The 20,952-nt window shown below is 38.8% G+C and overlaps 1 protein-coding gene across 1 annotated transcript in view; it reads left to right on the top strand.

The window, feature by feature from the left end:
• Positions 1-11,533, top strand: part of LOC109043864 (uncharacterized) — an 85,538-nt gene extending 74,005 nt beyond the window's left edge. The window contains exons 2-5 of the mRNA XM_019061204.2: positions 4,795-5,243; positions 6,297-6,668; positions 7,610-8,071; positions 8,439-11,533. Of these exons, the coding sequence (XP_018916749.2) occupies positions 4,795-5,243; positions 6,297-6,668; positions 7,610-8,071; positions 8,439-8,828 (1,673 nt within the window). The 3' untranslated portion in view covers positions 8,829-11,533. The remainder of the gene's footprint in view (positions 1-4,794; positions 5,244-6,296; positions 6,669-7,609; positions 8,072-8,438) is intronic.
• The last annotated feature ends 9,419 nt before the right edge of the window (positions 11,534-20,952 follow it).

The raw sequence follows: 20,952 nt of genomic DNA on the forward strand, positions 1-20,952 counted from the left end.
CGAACGGTGCAAACTTTCCTCTCAGAAAATATTAATTTTTGAAGGGAGTTAGTTATTGATAATATTCCTTGAAATGTTTAAACCTTCTTGATCAAATCATGAGCAAAATTCTCTGGAAAATTGAAATGAAAATATTTAAAAAATTTCCTGAAAATTCTTAGTCAGTCAAAGGAAATTTGACGACGCCTGACGGTTCATACGACGTCCTTCCTTGGCACGACAGTATAGTTTATCAATTTCCGCCTTAATCTATTACAACCATCCCTTTCAATAAATGTGATCGCTGTATTTTCCCTTTGCCTCCTTTGTCTATAGCTTTGTCTATCAATATCAACAATCAGCCAGCTGAAAAGTAAGTCTATTGGAGCGGTGGGACATAATGCAGAAACTTTAAACGCTTAAATCTGTATTAATATGAAACGTTAAGGTTCAAAAGTGGTTCCATAGCTTTAATCGTAAAATTTCCTACAAGAGGCATTTCTTCGAGTTAAAATTGGACGTATTTCTGTCAAGCAGAACTAAAAGCATCGAGACATGAGCCCTGAGACTCATAAGGATTTATGAACAGCAAGGCTCACGTCATAATGCACATAGTTCCTTTTGACAGAAATGCGTCCAATTGCAACGAGAAAAACATGAAAATTTGCAATTTTAGTCATGTCCGACCTCCTCTAGAGACTCGCTCGCCTGTGCGCAGGCCGGGTCTTTGAGTGTGTGCGTGCAATTAGTTACGTTTACCGGAACTTGCTTTAGAAACGCGGCCAAGACGGCTCAGAGCCGAGCTTATCTCCGACTGCGCAAGAGACGTCTACTCGTCTAGGATCCCCGTTTCTTTAGTAATGAGCGGCTCAGATGACCAAAGGAGGTCTAGCATTGTTTTTCATCTTCGGAGCTTCGAAGTTCGAACCAAGATTCGAGCCTATCCTCTTTCCAGGGGCCTGATTTCGACGGCACTCGATTTTCCGGACCGCGACCACCCTGTTCAGACCAGAGGGTCCGGAAAAATCGTACCTCTGAAGAGGATAGCGACGAAATTACAGGGGGGAAAGTACGCGGAGAAAAAAAATTCATGCGCGTGGGACCCGAAGTTGAGGTCAAATGGATCTCTGAAGTTATCGGATCACGTATCTAAAAACTTGAGGTGCAGCTGCCGAATTTCGGGTCAGACATCTGAAGTACTTCGATATAGGTATACCGAAGGGTTCGGATCACACATCTGAAGCACTCCGGTACACACCGAAGTGCCTCGATGTCTAACCCGAACTTCGGCAGCACGACCTCAAGTTTTCGGATGCGTGATCAGAAAACTTTAGAGATCCATATGACCTCAACTTCGGGTCCCATGCACGAAGTTCTTTTCTCCGTCTTAGAGGAAGTCGCGTATTTTTCAGGCTTTTCAGAGCTCGTGGATCAAGAAAGACATGACATTTGTATTTATCTGGGTCGCAAAACTTTGAGAAGAGACGGAATTTTTACTTATCGAGGCGCGTACGTGCTGTAATTGCGGCACAATTGTGGTACTACCCCAATTTGTTAGATGATATGGGCATTTCCAATTAATTTTGGTAGTACCGCGACATTAAGGATAGTAACATAGGTAATTTATTGACATACTACCACAATAAATTAGAAAATTCCAAGAAATACAGGGTCCAAGTTGTGACTTAACCCCTACCTCTTTTTGTCCGTGTAGTTTTCGACATAAAATTGCAGTAAATCATCACAAAAGTAATGTCTAATCACTCAGCACTCCTACTAACTGCTACACGTAGCATTACATAATTCCATAGATTACAATTAATACAGCTACTCGAAGACAGTAAGAAACAGACTGTGTAACATAACAACGTGGTGGATCTCGTCCCTGGATTACTTAGATTCACCTAACAGGGCATCTTCGACTTCGGAAAGAGGTGAAGAGTTCACTCGGCACCTTTCGCTGACCAGTTATCACCCGGGACCCGGGCGGGATAATCACTGTTTATTTATTACTAAATCCGGGCTCGATTAGCTCAGGCCTGAACATCAACAGAAGCGCGAGAGGCCGATTCCAGCGTTGTCATGTTTCCCCACTCGTTTTTTTCACAGTTCATTCTAATTCAAACTAGATATTCGGCGTCTTTCTTAAAGTTTTGGGTATATACTCTTCTCCTACAAAACCGCTAAATGTTGCCATTTTTGGCGGTAGTGATAGTCAAATAGCATATAATTATGTTCCATGACAAGATTAAAAATCCTGTTTTAAGCCCTTGCTCATGGTATTTATGATAACAAAGCACCCGTTGCTGGGAGAGGTGGCTCGAAACTTACGTCATTTTTCCACTGAAGCGTGCGGATGTTAAAGGAAATACGTGTGGCGAGAAATGTTTGTGAAATCGCTTGATAGTAAGATGCGTTCACTCTCAAAAAATAGTATTCCGGCAAAAACTGAATTTCTGAAAATTTGGCGGCCAAGACCTCTTTGAAAAAACCCATTCAATTGTTTTTTTTTCCCCTAAAGAAATAAGGAAGAAGAAAATATGTACATGGCCAAATCGAGATCAATATACTCCAAAACACACCCCCTCCCCCTCTTGGGAGATCTGAAAGCACCTTGGAAGGCTTGACTCCAGTTTTAAAATGATTCACAATTCTATTTTCTAATGAAAACTCAAAATCTGGTAAACGCCGTCAGGTGCTTCTAAAACTAAGCCACAATAGCTTCCATTTAAATGGTAGCCGATGGCCTGAGAAAAAGAAGTCTGTCTCTTAATAGTTAAGTGCATTTCGGTTCCTTTATTTTAGTGAGAAACACAATACTCAATTTTATCAACGTTTAGTGGCGCCTATCAAGTTTTGGGCTTCTAATCTTCACCAAGGAAACATACATATACATTTGATTCAAGATATTGGTGGACGGTTTGACAACGCTGGGTTCAGCTACCAGTGCGGCGTTTTTAAATAATTATAAATAATTACGGGCTGCGGCACTCTTATTGCTTGACAATGAGAAACAAATCAGCGGCCGTACGATAGCCGGGTGCGAACGTTCCGTAGTCCGCAGTCAACACATCGCTAGCTGTCTTTTTTACTGTGCAGCGTTGCCAGATTTCTACAATATTCATCAGGTTTCATACATTACGAAGGTATGAACAACGTGTATACGCAGCAGCAATAAGGAGTGCTCCTTTGGGCGTTTAGATATTGATGCACAGAAAAGAGCTGAAAACTACAAGTCGACAAGTATTTCGGCTGGGGACAGTTATGTTGGCTGAGGTGCGACTTTTTAAACACCCTGTGTATGATGTAAAGTGTGCCTGAATACCTATAATAAATGAAAATATTTCTTCAATTTATCGAGAAAATCCCTCAATTTTTGCTTGGCGGACAATTCATTGATGGGGAAAAGAGCGGACATTTTTTATTTACGTTAGATCTGTTCGATTTTCTTATCCTTGCGGTCAAGTCTCCCGATGTAAAGCCAGCAAGGGTCCAGCATTGACAACCGCGAAGCTCTGGAGCTGGTTGTTGGGACTATCGGGTCGTTAGATCTGCGTTAGGAAATTGTGATGTGAACCACAACCACCAGTGGTGAGGCGTGAGTGATCGATTATTATCGATATTTCTCCCATTTAAAGCTATGGTAAAGACTCGATTACAAAGATGCTCGTTGCAGCACCCTTCTAGCGATCCTTTACCACAGGTTTAAATGGCAGATCAATCGATACATCGCAAAGTACGCCACGCTATTGACAACCACTTGACACAATCTATTGCCCGCCTATTCGATCAGCATTCGGAGGCCTGCAATCTGCATATGTTCGACAAAATTTCCAAAGGTGCTGGGGCCACGTTCCTGAGTCATGTCCGTCAGTGACAGTGTAACAACGAGTTAAACACTCCGCTCAAATCTCGCAGCTGTAACTAAAGTTCTTTCCCTTAATCTGTTCTTCGTCAGAGGTCAGCGTGATTTACGAGGTGATAAAGAAAGGGTTTGAGAAATTCGTAAGAGGCTTAATTGAAAGTATTTTAGGGCCCTGCAGATAGAGAGATTCTAATTGGAGATTCTAGGAATCCTATTGCAAGATGGAAGACCTGAAATTATCTCTATGTAGAATTTGGATAAAAATCACTGACAGTTTTCTGAACTTTGGAAACCGTAGCTTTCGAGGTGTTAACTGTGGATCCCATGTCCGCTTGGGAAAAAAGTCTCAGATTGGAGCTATACTGCTGTGCTAAGGAAGAACGCCGCACGAGCCTTCAGGCGTTGCCTTTCCTTCAAGAAGAACCGAATTCACTGAGAAAATTGTACTTAATTTTCCTCAAAATTTTCAGTCAATTTTTTTTCACGATTTAATCTAAAATGTCTAAAAATTCCAAGGAAACATATGCTTAAATTTGCTCAAAAATACACACTGGAAAAAAAAAACACATTTGATCTAGAGTCCAGACTCTTAAAAACATCGACAAGAGAAAATACTCTTGATTCAATCGGATTTTTGCTTAAATCAAGAACCAAGCCTCTTAATTTAAGCGGATTTCGTTTTGATTCAAGCAAAAATCCGATTGAATCAAGAGTATTTTTTCTTGTCAATGTTTTCAAGAGTCTGGACTCTAGATCCAATGTATTTTTTCTTCCAGTGCATGTTTTATTGGGGGTAAATTTGGCAACTCTCGAATGTTCATACGGCGTTTTTCCTTAGCACAGCAGTATCGCAAAATCTCCTAAAATTGCGCCCCTGCTGATTCACCTCCATCACGACTCGCTGTGTTTCATTCCACTCGCCTGACCGTGCGCGCTTCCCTCTGTTGCAGGTCTTATGACTCTCAGCTTGGAGATCAAAGTGCAAGACACCTCCAAGCGTCCGAACGAGCGTCAGAAGCGGCTCATCCCTTACATGATGTTCTACCTGACGGGGCAGACGCCCTCGACGGCGGCGCCCTACGCCTACACCCCAGCGACGGCCCCGGACGCGCCCAACAAGCTCGAGAACCACCTCGTCCAGAACTACCTGGCCTCGACCGGGGCCCAGTACTACTTCCTGCCGCAGCCCGTCCTCCAGGAGCAGCTCTTCCGCCGGCTCCCGTACCTCGTGGCGTCGCAGCAGCTCCAGGAGTTCCCGCAGAGCTACGAGCCCCCCGTCTACAAGACCGCCAAGCCCATCACCAAAGAGCGCAACAACCTCAAGTCCCTCCAGCTCTTCCACAACCCCTACACTGGTCTCCCTCTCGAGCAGTACCAACTCTTCAAACAGAACCCCAAGGTACCTATCACTGGAAAAAAAAAAAAAAAAAAAAAAAAAAAAAAAAAAACACATTGGATCTAGACACTCTTAAAAACATCGACAAGAAAAAGTGCTCTTGATTCAATCAGAATCTAGCTTAAATCAAGAACCAAGCCTCTTAATTTAAGCGGATTTCGTTTGGATTCAAGCAAAAATCCGATTGAATCAAGAGTATTTTTTTCTTGTCAATGTTTTCAAGAGTCTGGACTCTAGATCCAATGTGTTTTTTTCTCCCGGTGATTCATTCCTTTATTTCTGACCATCGGTGCTATCAGATAATTGGGAATCGAGGGATCAGTGGCGATCCATTTTTGACAACTGTTTATTTCCTCAAATGAAAGGTATTCATAGGAGGATATGCGAGCCACGCAAACCCCATGCATATACAGTTTAGAACCTTGGCTATCCGCGGTCGTTCATAGGAATGCCATTTTGCTTCCTTGGGTGAAAAAAATGTAGGTAAAACGTATGGAAAAAGCAGTCGCCCGCAAATACTCCGACTCAAAAGCTCTGACAACCACTCATGGTTTCTTCAGATTACCGCCGCGGATAATCGGGAACCAGGGTCCTACTGTGGATCATTTTACTTAAGTAATAGTAATGGCAGCGGAATGCTAGAATTGTTGGACACTCAAGTGTAGAGCATTCACTAAAATATCTAAAACAAGGTGTCTAGTTTGTTTTTTCATTTTGAGAAATCTTAATGAAATCCTGATTTTTCCTGACTTTTGACCGCTAAATCCTGATTTCATAATTTTTCCAAATCTTGATCAAAACCTGATTTTTTGCGGAGAAAAAGAGGCGAATGTAACTTCACGGCGGTAGCTCGATAAAAAAATCCGATCGGACGGCCGACTTTTCTCAAATCCTGATTTTACGACCGATTTTTTCCCAATTCCTGATTAATTCGGGAATAAATCCTGATTGACCTCAAATCCTGATAGAATCGGGAAAATCCTGATGCTAGACACCCTGTAAAATTTCAAAAACTTGTTCGATACGTTTTAGTCCCTTATACCTCTATGCTTGCAGGTCTTCTCAGTTACTCATTTCAAGACCCTGAACCGACCTCAGTTCGACAACTCTGAGGCGCCCCAGAGGCAGCAAATCAAACAATACAACCAATCCCAACGGCCAGACGTTAAATACGTCCTAAAATACGTGCCCACCTATGCGCCAACCTACGCGCCGACGTACGCGCCTCAGCGGGATGCCACCCTTTCTGACTACGCGGAGCCCGAGATCCAGAAACCCGACGTCGACAAGCTCACCGCCGAATACTACTCGCAACACAAACTGCTAAACGCCTTGCCTACCTACCAGGCGCCCAAGCACAACGTGTTGCCTACCTACCAAGCACCCAAGCACGAGGAGCTGCCTACCTATCAAACGCCAAAGCATGAGGTGAGTGCCAAATCACTCTTAATTGATTCATTGCCTTTCAAGTAGCTCGAGTAAAGCTTATCATCCAGCACTTCCATAAATTAGCATCATTAAAGAATCATTGTCCTCTTTTTTTTTCTTTTTTTTCTTTTCTTTTTTTTTGTATACATATACACAGTGTAAGTCGGCAATCACATACCTCGTTTGCTGGGTCTGAAAATCTCCGCTTCTATGTTACTTATTTTTTTGAAGGAGAACAAATCGACAACATTCCTTGAAGTTTTTGCAGAATTTTCTTCGAACAGAGAGGAAAAATCAAGGCAGGTTTAAAGGATTGTCGTTGAGTAGTTTTCCGTTTAAAAAATGAAGTATGACAGGAAGTCTGCGACGCCGCAAATCGAGTTATGTGATTGCCGACTTACACCGTCGATATATGGTTTTGAGGCGTTTTATCTGAGAGATACTACAGCCTTGGATGGGAGCTGAGAATAATAGGAGGGTGATTTTTTCAATTATAATAGGTTTAAGAGGATAAAGCGTTATGTAGGTTAAGGGATTCGGGTTAGTATTCTGTAGGAAATAGAAGATCAGCAGAAATTGTATGAGTTGAAGATACATTGATTTGTGTTACCTTTTTTCTGATATCACTGTCGTTTTTTTTTTTGAACACTTGTTGACTTCATTCGGACACATTCACTGGAAAAGAAAACACATTGGATCTAGAGTCCAGACTCTTGAAAACATTGACAAGAAAAAATACTCTTGATTCAATCAGATTTAAGCTTAAATCAAAAAGAAATCCGCTCAAATTAAGAGGCTGGGTTCTTGATTTAAGCTTAAATCTGATTGAATCAAGAGTATTTTTTCTTGTCGACATTTTTAAGAGTCTGGACTCCAGATCCAATGTGTTTTTTTTCCAGTGTTCACATCATCACAGATAAAGTAATATTTGATTATTTCAGGTTTTGCCTACCTACCAGGCACCGAAGGACGAGGAGCTGCCTACCTACGAAGCGCCGAAGCACGAAGAGCTGCCTACCTACCAGGCGCCGAAGCACGAGGGGTTGCCTACCTACCAGGGACTGCCCAAAGCCCCGAAGAACGGTGGCGTGCAGGGGCTGGCGCAGATCCTGCAGACGCTGCAGCGGGCGAACGCGCTGTACCAGCCGCGATTGCCGGTGAGCATGAAGGCCATCTACAGCTACCTGGAGAAAGACCCGGACGACAACTCGCTGCAGAGCCTCGAGGAGGAGAAGGAAAGTCTCCCCGCGGGACCCGCCGGGTTGCCCGACGACGATGAGGGGGGCACACCCGGGAAAGCGGGCGTCGACTACCCGGCCCTATCCATCGTACCCCACACCAAGTTCAGCTGCAAGACGCAGAGGTACAAGGGCTTCTTCGGGGATCCCGATACTAACTGTCAGGTCAGTTTCTTTTCCTTTTCAGGCTCACCTCAAGACAAGGTAGGAAATTTAGTATTACAGCACGGCTTTTCACAACGAAATACTACGCAAGGCACGATGAGGTCAAAAACTTTCAAAATTGACTCATAAATGGACGTATTTCTGCTGAACGGCCAAATTCAGTTACCTTGCCTTCAGTTACATGCCGCAATCTTGGACAAGGTAGCATTAAACTAAAGATAGAAAATGTGTAAGAAAAACAGTTCACTCAAGATAAACTGCGATTTGCAATTTTTCAAATGCCTTTTCTGCACAGTCTATATAAATTCTCAACTATTTTTCGAATATGCCCTAATGATTTAATGCTCTTCATTGCCTTTCATTACAGGTATGGCACTACTGTGATTTGAACGGTGGTCAAGCTTCCTTCCTCTGCCCAAATGGCACGCTTTTCAGTCAGCAAGCTTTAACGTGCGACTGGTGGTTCAACGTTCGATGCGATGCAACAGCCCAACTTTACGTTCTGAATGAGCGACTTTACAAATACATTCTTCCAATGAAACCTAGCTTCCCCGAGGATTATTCTGGCCCAGAGGCTGACAACTACATCCATCTCAAGTTCCAAGAGGCTGAGAAGAAGCGGAAGGAGAAGGCAAAGAACCAGACTGCCATGCACGAGAATGCACAAAAGGAGAAGGAACCGCCGCAGGTGATAGATGTCAATAAGCAAGTCACGTTAGAAGACTTCCTCACCAAGAAAAGTATACAAATCAAATGAAAGCCTGCTAATGCAGGTTTGGTCTGCGAATTTTGAAACTGAGAATGAGAGAAAGGCTTGCTAGACAGTCCACCTCCACATGCTATTGAAACATCATGTACATGAAATTCAAAGACGATAAATGAATAGAATAAACTTCTGTACCTTAGAGTCATGAAAATTGGGCTACATAAAAGCTTTTCGTTCATTGATGAGTTAAAACCATTAAATACCGTTGATGTTATTGGGTTGCTGCAATGTAAATACGTCATAAGAATGGTAAGTGGTTATCTAAACGTCTTACCAACATCATTGCTACAAATTTGAGGATAATCTTAGTTTCAAAATTCACAGGCCAAACTGACAAATGCAGGACTTCTGAAGTTAAACGACTGATCTCAGACTTGATTACCGTAGCTCAGGAGTGTATGAAAATAACGAGTTACCTTTACATGATCAAAGCAGCTCAAACCGTGATTGATAAAAAAATTTCTTTTGTGAACAGTGAATTTATCTCATAGATAAAATTCAATTTCTACATCACTGAAACAGTTTGAAACTGCACTTGGACGAGAAACTCATGGAGCAAATGCAAGGGCTTCTTAAATTTTAAAACTGACTGAGTATTGATGAAATATTGATGGAAGTCTTTGATTGCTCTTTGCACTGCAAAATTTGAAAAGGTTACCTGAAGTAATTTTATGATGGTTAGTGGAGGGTATGAAAATTTAACTACTCTTTGAGCAACTGTTCGAAAAATATTCCTTTGAAGTACCAAAAGGCCATCATTTTCACTGCTCAATGACTGGCTGAAACCCATCCTCCCGGAACAGGCTGATATTTCTAACACATCAATGACGATGAAAAATCAAAACTCACTTGGATCAAAAAATTACTGAAGTCTCAAATCCTGTCAAAAAGCTACCATCAGAAGGCTGAAAATAGCTGAAGTCAAAAAGCAGGCCACTTTACAAAGGTGATGATAAGCACGGATATGATTTAACCTTCCAGAATGCTCTATGCCATTATTGCCATTAAAACCAAACACACAAAATTATCAGTGCCAAGACTTTGACAATTACACTCCTTGCCATACTGAACGGTTGTACCGTGCAATCAAAGAGAATCTATGAAACGTGATTGACTACAGAAAAAGATACCTTAGTGTACTAGATCACATTATCCAGTGCTGCAATTTTTGTGAGGTTGGATAAAAAATCAAAATTTGAGCATTTGACGGAAAACATTCAATGTTTCATAGGATGGGAAAAGAATAAAGGGAAAATAAGTGCTATGGGGGGGGGGGGTAATACAGATCTGAATTTTTTTTTTGGGGGGGGGGAGGAGGGGCGGGAAGTGAAACCATTGTCATTTTTCAATGTTTTCTCATTTTAGGAATTTTACATTTTTACAGACTAGCTTCGGAATCCATGTTGTGGATTCAAGGCTCACTTTCTACTTTCTAATAAGAAATAAGTCATTAGCTGTACAGTAGCGTTAAGTCATTCATTGTAAATGTGTGTTAGGAGTACATATTTTAGAGCTGCCATATTTTTTAAAATTGTATGCTGTTCTAGACACACACAAAATTTGGTCTCGTATTTCGAGAATTTTCTCATTTACTAAAGCACTGTTTTTGTTAGTATTTATTTCTTGTACACATTTTAAAAAGAGAGATCATTCCAGTTCTTGTTTTCTAAAACCTGTGGCAGCTCAAATGAAAGGCCTGTAAATAGTTTTTTTTTTTTTAAAAACAAAAGTCTGTACAGAATTATTTAACATTTTTCAATTTTAGGTCAGTGAAAATAATGTAGTAGGAATTACATTAGTGTGATAATTTCTTCATAGAAAATTTTGGCAGAGTCTTTGCAACGAACTAAAATACTTCGCAGGAAATTGATTTCAAAACTGACAAATAATACTAAATGTTTTAGTAACATTAGATAAAATATTGAGTAAACTGCGTATAGAGATAGATAATTCCTACAATGTAAAACGAAGGACATGATTTGAGTAAGATGACACTAAACAGACTTAAATGGAAATTCACTCTTCAAGACTCAGTTCCACAAACTGCATCAATGCAGTGAAAAAAGCCCTTCCAACATGAAACGTTGAATCGACAAGGCTGTGCTAAATTCATTGTTATATTGAATTTGTTTGTAACTTAAGAGATAATGTAATTTTAAAGATGTAAATATGAAAAGTAAGATTAAGGCTGCATACATTTACACGTAATACAGAACTAGGAGGGTTTGAAAAGTGCCATTTGTGGGGAAAATAAATTTAAAAAAAAAAATCCCACTTTCCTACCAGTGACGACCAAAAAACAACAGACTTTACATTCAATACAATGTAAAATGATGCCCGATTTGGTCATGAAAAGTTCAACTTAGTTTCACTTTCATAATTTTTGGTAAATTTCATAAACCTCACCACTACCTCGAGTTGATGTCTTCAGAATATTTCAGTCCAATGCCATTGAATTCAAATTACAAATATAAGATGTTATGACACCAGCCATAAAGATGATAAGGGGAAAAATATCTAACTGGAGCCCTTCGTTTTTCTACCACGCAATGGAGTAACGTTTACTAGTTTGTTGACTTTGTTACCAAGGACTGAACCTTTCATTTTTTAAATTATTGTAATAAGCTGTTTTAAAGTAAGTGTTACCTTCTAATTAATGTACAATGTACAGTAAAAAATACAGTTCCTAAACTTCACTGATTGCATTTATTTATTATAAAAATCCAGAATGCGACTACCAGCTCCTACATTTTACGCTGTTAGAATGAACCGATATTTTTAAAACAACCTGTAGACAAACATTCCGGTTGAAATCAGGAGTGCAGTCCTCTTCTTTACCAAAATTTTGAGAAACCCGTTTACTTAGATGTTAAAAAGCATTACAAAACCATCTACGAGGAAATATTATAAATCAAAAAATATATAATATCAAAGCTAAGAAAAAATACCCCCATTCCCCTTGATGAAAAAAACATCTAACATACCTTTTGTGCACTGTTGATTCTAGCAACAACTTCAATGGCTTTCCTCATAGACTCTTGGAGTAACGGAATCATTTTTTCATTCTGCAAAAATACAAAAAAAATGGAGGAAAAGGAACTACTGACAGTCCTTGCAGTGTTTTGAAAGTGAATGTCTGAAAGTTGAAGGGTTCTTCTTGACATAAAACTTAACAAACTCTGATTTAATGATTTCCTTGATGAAATAGCAATCAGTGTTCGAAACTCACAGGCGCCAACGCGCCAAATGTGCCTGAGAAATCGGTCATGGCGCCTAAAAAATGAAGGCTCTGCGCCAGCGTGGCCCCTAAAAAATCACCCCCCCCCCCCCTAAAAAACCGTAATTTTTCTATAGGGTTGATTTTTTTTCGAAATTTCCCCCAAGTTACAGCTACTAGTTTTGTAACTTTTCTGTAACTAAAACATCTTGCGTCTAACTTTTCACTGGATGCACTGTGATATGAGCAAAAAAAGAATTTGGTCCTTAAAAAATCTTCAATGTAAATCATTCATGTAATCTTCATTCCTAAAAATCGAGCTTGATGAGCCACAAAGCTCCTAAAACTCAAAGATGAGTTTCCAACACTGATAGCAATTGTCACTGAAATGCCTTAAAAATCCCTGCACTAACAGTATATTTTTTCCCTTCAAAGTAACTTTGTTGTTGCAAGTTTTGATTAAAAATCAGGATATCTTTGGTCGGAGACAGGAACTTTGATATACTCCATTTTTAATCTTGTTTTGTGATGACACTAATTAAATCAGCATCATGTGAGAATCTAATTTATGGGAAAAAATTTAGGAATTCCGAGATTATAAATCCGTCAAGTAAAGCCTTGAGGATACATCATAGGCTCAAAGTCTTGCATGATGTTCAAAACTACAAGTTTAGTGGGATTTTTTTTTTTTTACTTTTTTTTTATTTTTTTTGACCCTTAGTTATGCCTCTAAGAATTTAATTGCCATTCCTAGAATGAAGGGAGGAAGGATATAACAGAGCATATCTTCAGCCACGTTTGTTGGTTTTCCATAATTTTCGCGTCAATAACAGTGGAAGTCTAAACAAAGAGAGTTCCTCATTACAGGACAGTCATGAAAAAGTGTAACCCTGAAACCCATGCATTGATACCTGGGCATGTTTGTACGTTCTCACGCAAGGAATAAACAAAAAAATTTACCTTGAGAACAAACGCACTTCAAAATTGTCTTTCTTCACAGGCATTTTAGGAACCTTTGCCTCCCCCCCCCCCCCCCCCCCCCCGGTATTCCTTGCATTAGGAGTGAGATTTGAGTCTGGTCTAAGTTGCTACATTTTGATGTTTCTTGGCATCTTTGATAATTTAAACGCAAAATTTACAAGTTGTTCATCACTAAAAATAGAACTCACCCTCTGGTTAAGCGCTTCCACTCTGTGTCCGCCATGTGAAAAAATGGCACAGTGAGCGCAAATAGCCTCATCATGATCATTGCAATAGAAATCTTTGACTTGGTTATGCTGCTTGCACATAGAGTTGGCTGGTGTTGCAAACTTTTTCACTTGATATCTAGGTTTGGCCTTAGATTTTGTATGTGTCATATACTGAGGCTGTGTGACATGAATCTGAGAACAAATCATTGCTTTAGACACGGATGCTCTAAAGATGGTGTGATTGGTGGCAGAGTTAGTGATTGCATGGTTTGTGGCAGCTTCCCAAGAACAAAATTAAGGACTTTTCAATAACTTCCAATGGGTAAAATCAAGGACTTTCAAGGACTCCTAAAGGTACTTATGACTACTTTCAAAAAAAACTTTGAAGGCTTAAAAGAGTGCATTTAGAAATTAAAAATTACTTTTCCTGTAACCTTATTTCTCAACTTTCTACACAAAGAAGAAATTATAAAGAGGAGATTTTTCAAAAATGGCAAATGCTTCGAGAAAAAAAAGAAAATTTTTACAAAGATATTGTGATTATTGCAAGAGCAGTAGGTAGGTATGCATAAAGAGAAATTGTTAGAGGAAAAATAGTTTTTTTTTTTTCAAAAACAGTGCATTAAACTACAGATGAATTGAGAGCCAGAAACTTTCTAAACAATTAGTACATACAGTTCTTCAGATGAATTAAGAAAATTATTTTGATTGATAATTTTCGAACATTATAATTGAATGCCAAAACAATACAAAAAAAGTTGTCAATGTAGTTGTGCCAAATTGAGTAAAGCTGCAGAACCGCCAAAATCATGCCAACACTATAATTGAACGCAAAAATATAACAAAAAAATGTAATCAATATGAGCGACTGAATGGATCCAAGAGACCTCATTCGTGCTACGACTCGATAAAGTAAGTTCTTCCAACCGTCACCAAGTGAAAGACATCAAGTCTACTTTTCACTTCAAGTTTAAAACTACACAAATGTTACTACTGAACGTAATGATAAAAAAGTATTGCAAAGAATGAAAAAAAAAAGAAGATTATGGAAAAATAACCGCAGGGTCATTCCATATAAAACCTACCAGCCATGCAACCGCCCTATTCGGATTTTGCTGATTAATTTTTTCTTGATGAGACCACCAAATAATGAACTTCTGCAAAATGTTAGGTCTCAAATCGAAAAACTCACGGAGATATGAATTCATGAAGTTTTAAGCATTTTCAAGAAACCGGCGTTTCGAACTTCCAGGAGTCGTGTACCTAATATTTTGCAGAAGTTCATTATTTGGTGGTCTCATCAAGAGAACAATTTATCAGCAAAATCCAAGGCGGGTGGTTGCATGGCTGGTGGGTTCTTTATGGAATGACCCTGCGGCAAGAACTTGAAATCCGTTCAAAGTGCTGCAGACTTTTCGACTATGCATCTGGCATGTCACAATCAGACAAAAAAAATAAGAGAGCTCTGAAACAGACTTATAAAAAAATGGGGAGGCGAGCAAAATAATGGGTCAGCACAAAAATTGCTTATTCACTATGAAACTGAGGTAAAAACAGATGTGTTGGGCAAAAATGCAGTAAGCCTGGCGTATTGATTGTAATAAAATAGCACTTTGTGCATACAGGGAGAAAAGAGTTGATTATTTTGAGTTTATTGAGGATAAAGAGGATTTTCAAATGGGAGGACCTAAAAAAAAGGGAGGGCTAAGAATGTTTACATTCCTTAAATTTGCTATAAAAACCACAAGAGATTGGATAGAAATGAAGCTTGACTCAACCATGAATCTTTGACCTGCTCAAGCATCCAAAAAGGGGCAAAAAGACCCATTTTTGCAGAGGAACTTTACCAATTTTTTTTGTTTCTTTTTCTTTATTTTAACGATATAAATCCCTGGTTCTTAGATTCATAGCTAGTAACCTTACTTAGTAAATTGAATTGTTTCACTGTTACATCAGCTGCAGAGTAGTTAACTCATTCTCATTATAACTTGATAGGAATCAATGATAAAGACCAGCTCTAATCACATACTCTCCTAATTTAAACATCAATGCTGAGTCTTATCAGAACAAAAATTAATATTGAAACAAAAAAGAAGAAAAACAGACTTACCTTCTCAAAACAACTTTTGCAGTAATTCACTTCACATTGGTCACATTTAAAAAACGCTGGCGCAGGACAGTCAAAACAGGAATCTAGAAAAAACATAATAATTTACTATAAAAATTCCAGCTGCTTTTCTTCAAGTATAAGTATTTACGCATTCGTAAACTTATGGCAAAAATCTTTCAAATGGACACTTTACCTATCTTTTACAATATCAAAGCTAGTTGAGGAGGTGCAGGTTTTCTTCGTGTCAGAGGGAACAATTCGTTGAGATAGAGGCAATTGAAAAGTTGATTTTCATCTTTGACCTAAATATTTAGTTTTTGTTTTAAAGTGAAGCATTAACGTTACTTTAGTTACAATGCAGATTTTCGATGCTTGAGGTTGTGCTTTAAATCACTCTGGAGAGGCTCAAGACCTTGTTACGCCTCTTTCCTTGTAAAATTGAATTATGCCAACGCTTCCTTACTTTCACAGGAAAACCAACGGACAATTTTTTTTTTTTTTTTTTTTTTTTTTTTTTTTTTTTTTTAAATTCACCAAATTTTACAGTCAATATGAAGAAAATTTAGTGAGATTTTCAAACAGATAGTCTGACACAGTTATCATGACAGTGAAAACTTGGCAACTACCTTGGATACTTTCCCCGAAACTAGTAATCGTTGTAACCAATGCCCCATTATTTCATTCAATAAAACCAAAATTTGAGCTAACCAAAAATAATGACTTTCAATTAAAGGAAACTGCATTAACACGGATTGTTTGATTATTTCATAGGGCTAACGGTGAATTTTTTTGTGCAAATTAAGATGAGTAAAGACACACATGACTTGAACTTACCCATATCACTACTGTTTTGAAAAGTCAATTTGCCTTTTCCTGGTGGACTAATCCATTCATTTATAATATTTGGATAAATTCCTACAATACAAAAAAAAAATCAGTAGCGATATGAATATTGTATATACATATATGTCGCTTTACAGCACTCCCTCGCGCTCTACGACTCCTAACCTCCACTGCTTTCTTTCAAACCACAAATCTTGGGGGATTGAGCACCTTAACATTTCCGCTTCAATCCCTTCCCTCCAACCTTTCATTGGGCGCCCTCTGCGTCTTCTCCCAGGAGGAACCCAATCAAGGACCTTCTTCGGCAACCTGTCTCCTGCCATTCTCTGGACATGACCATACCAAATGAGTTGTTTTGTCAAAATGTCATGCACGATGGTCCGCTTGGCATCCATGATCTCCCGTACCGTCTCATTCCTGACGCGATTCCTTCTGGAAATACCAGCGGATCTACGCCAGAAGTTCATCTCTGTTGCCTCTAAAGCCTCCCGGGTCCTCTGTTTCATCGGCCATACTTCACGAATATATACTTCATGAATATTGTACGATATAAAAATTCTAGCCTTCTTGAAAACATTTGGGGGGGGGGGGGATAGAAATCTCTATCTTTAAGAGTATTCTGAATGGGGCAATGATGATATTTTGATTTATTTGAGTCGGTTCTGTAATAAGTTCTGCATACGATGCAGGAGACCTCTTTTCTCAGATATTCAAGTTCTCGTGGATACAACTCTGAGCATGGCATTTAAATTGAGCCTGCTTTTAAAAATAAAAAGGGTGAGCGTCATTGAGTGGCAAAGAGTTACTTACCAAACTTGGGTTCTGAGATGGGAGCTCTCCTCTGGGGATTCATGTTAAAACTAATGTTGCAGTCATCATAGAAATTGCGCAAAGTCCATATACCATATAAGTATTTAAAATAAGGAAACTCTTTCCTCATGAAGTCATTATTAAAACCATCTCTGAAAAAGACGAAAAGCGATCAAAATTTTGAAAATAAAAAATACAGCATTTGAACTCTTTCAGGTGATCTATTGATTATGACAATGAAATTCGAGCAATTCACACATTGTGTGTTGGGAGGGCACTTCTCGGTCGCAGCGGATCAGAATCTCCGTATGTACCTAGGTGATTCATAATTTGGAGAGGAAACTAGGGGGTGAATTTTCTTAGATATTTGTAAAGAGAATTATAAAATCATGGGAAGTATTCAATATAGTTTCGAAGAATTATATGTATTTGCTTCTATCTTAATTGATGACATGTCAGCAAAGATTCTGGGACTTCCCGACTGAAAAGTGACATTTCTGCACCCAGAACTTCAATTATTCAATTGACAATCTCTCCTGCCAAGTGCATATTTAGGTACAGAGCTATGCTATATTTCCTTGTTAAGAAAGCTTGCCCACCTACATGGCTTCAACACTTCAAAGTGAAATTAAACTTGGGAATCAGAGTTTCCCTGAATCTCTTACACATTCCAGGTAACATACGACATTCCTACTTCAGCTTTCCCGGTTTTTCAGAAGCATATCAAACTAGAGATGAATACAAAGAAATAACTAAGCTATCCTCAGATTCAAAAACTAATTTTTTCTTTGAGTCAACACATCTTTTTTCAAGTGATCACTGTTGCTTACACTAACCTAGCAGTAGTGGTTGTAGCGCATTTGCTGCACATGACAGTGTTGTTTTTGAGACCATTTTTAACACAGACTTCGCATATAGCATGACCACACTTCATAAGAAGAGGATTCCGTGGGGTGAATCCAGGGCGGGGACCTTGAACACAAAGAATAATGTCAAGAAACACAAAACCTAGGGCTGGAGAAGCACATTTCAGGATCATGAACTGATAATACTTCTAGAACTTACGCATCGTATGATGAGACAAATGTCAAAGTTTTGTTTAAGTCAACACTAATCAGTGGTAACATCTGAAGCATGTATTAACCTGTTGAGTGGTGCTAATTCGAAGTTGATCAGAGATTGACGTTTGTCTCAACATACAATGCCCGAGCTCTATTACACAGAGGTATGATGGCAAAAGAAATTTTGAGCTCTTGCTTGAATATTCAATTACCATTTTAATAAATTAAAACTCTGTATCAAAATAACATAAAAAGACAGACGTGCACTGGGTGTGCTGCAAGTAAAAATCAAGATAGAGGAAGGTCAATACAACCCACTCCTGAAGCATTTTACGACCCTTGTGATCAGTGGACTACTAATATAGGAACAAAGCTCACAGCTTGAACAGCAGAAAATTCTGACTAAAGTCTTGGGCTTAGAAACAGAATGACAAAGTAAAATATTCAATTCTGTTTGGTATATCCCTGAATGCAGCGTGAATTGATAAAAATGAAAAGCACAGATTATTTAGGTAATCCAATAAAATCAAGAAGGAGGGGCTGTAAAAATATTGAATTCTGAGTAAGCAATAGCATTAAATGCTAGTTACAGCTCATGACAAAATGAGACTTCAGTGATATTCACTCTTGAAGCGGCTATTGACCGATGCTCGCAATACCGATATTAGACGGGAGGTAAGTAGGCGTTGCAACACCCCATGCACTTACAGAACACAATGCCCCGATTTCCATTTCTTCATCTTTTCGTTTTCATCTGTAAGGAGGAAACTCCACTGGATAAATTAATCCACCACCAATGTTTCCACAGTTTGACTACAAGTGGCCAGGATTTGAGCGAAGAAGGGCTCGGAACCCACAACTGACAGGAGTGCAACGAGGTCTGAAAATACTGAGAATAAGTACTTACTTCGAACTATGCTGAAACTCTGTTTGCAATTGCAACAAGCGTACGGAAATTTATCTTTATTCATGATGGGGCTGAATAATTCGGAAACGTGAAACCGGCTAACTCGTGGCCAAGTCAGTGCTCTTCATCGGCAATCTCGTGGCCAACATGGAACGGACATCGGTTACTACGACGGGCAGCTACATAAATGCATACGGAACGTTCAGAATAAAGAAATTTCAGCAAAAATTCGATGAAAAATAATCGCAACGTAGAAAAGAGACGGGTTGATGATTACGCGAGTCGAGAAGTCGAGAAGAATTGAAGAAACGTGCGGACAAAAATTACCTCTTTGTTCTTCTTCTTCTTCCTTGTTTACACAGGTTTGCAACTTTGACCAACATCTGAAAAAAATAAACCAGCCTAACCTAACCTAACCGGGTAGGGAGTTGAATAATTTCTTGCATAATTTTGCTATACTTTGGCGTGAAGGTTAACCCGGAGGAGATCAAATAATTTTTTTTATAGATTTCATTGAAATTTGACCATTGATCTGTCTGCCACGACAAACTTGATATACCTAAGACCGATTTTGAATCGTGGTGGAGGTAGAAACTAGTGGGTACGACTGGTGCGAGTAGTACGCACAGGCGCCAAATTTCAATCCTAGCAATAAGTTAAATTGCTGGGATGATCTTAAAAAATGCACCCTCGTCACAGGAATAATGTAATAATACACCACGTACAAAGAATTTTTTGATTATCCGATTACGTACGCCCTCCGATAAGAGTCCATGCTTCCACAATGAAAATATTGTGTGGAAGGAGCAATTTTGTTCGTCGGAGCCATATGTCACTTTTCACACCTTTTAAAAAATAAGCTAGTAAGGGTAAGGGCATTCTGAAGATGGCTCTTTCCTTTGTACGTTTTGTAATAAAGAACTACAATTTCTAGCTCATCCTTAAAAACACTCATGTGCATAGGGAAACTAATGGTACATATGTTGTGTCTGGATGGAGCCAGAAATTGTAGTTCTGAATTGAAAAATTTTAAGATACCTAATGATAATGGCAAAAAATTAAGAGGGCCTTTGCTGGGATTCATCTCAGTTTTTTTTTGGATGATGTAGATACACACTTTCTGCTGCAAACATTGAATGAATTATTTATTGTGTAGGAACATTGGTAATGAAACAGCAAAATCTTTCATTGGTTTTTTGTTCTCAGACCATGAAGAATTACATCTATTTTTTTATTATATAAAAGGAAAAATACTTGGGGTTGTTGGTATATCTTCCATCCCCTTCTTCACTTTTTCCAGCCAAACCCTTCAAAAATTGGGATTAAAATTCGATTACAAAATGTTTGATGCTTTTTCAACTAACCCTCTTTCCAAAAATATTTCAATCTTTGAGGCCCTGAAAGCTTTTAATGTTTTCGCAATGACATTTTCTCAATTACAAAAAGAATTGTGCCAAATGTTGAGCGAAAATAACAAGAATATTTCAAAAAATTTGTTACAATATTATTGAAATTTAATGAAACAGTTAAGTTACAAAATGCTTCTTGGGTTACTTCTGCAATTTTCTTACTCACTCAAACGCAAAAAACAGCCAGTTCAATCAACTGAGAGTCTCATTGCCAATAAAGTACATGAGCTCAAAAGAGCCCATTCTTTGCTTGCCATTCCAAGTTTGACAACCTGACAGTCACGATTGTAACAACTTTGATGAGTTTGATAAATGGGACTGCCACTTTTAAGAAATGTTTAAACTGTGTGATGCATAAGTTAAGTTAAAATCTGACTAAATCGGTCAAAAGGGATTTTATCTTCCAAACAGAAATTCTCCCTAACTTTGTAGAAGCGCTTGAACCACGTTTTTCTACAGCTGTAGAATTTTTGTCTTCGAACTTCGCAGGAGTAATTTCTTCTTCTTCAATTTTCAAGATTTTAGGGTAAAAGTTGCATCATAATTTCCAGATTTTTTTACCTGGTAC

Source organism: Bemisia tabaci, chromosome 3, assembly GCF_918797505.1.
Source record: "Bemisia tabaci chromosome 3, PGI_BMITA_v3".
NCBI lineage: Eukaryota > Metazoa > Arthropoda > Insecta > Hemiptera > Aleyrodidae > Bemisia > Bemisia tabaci.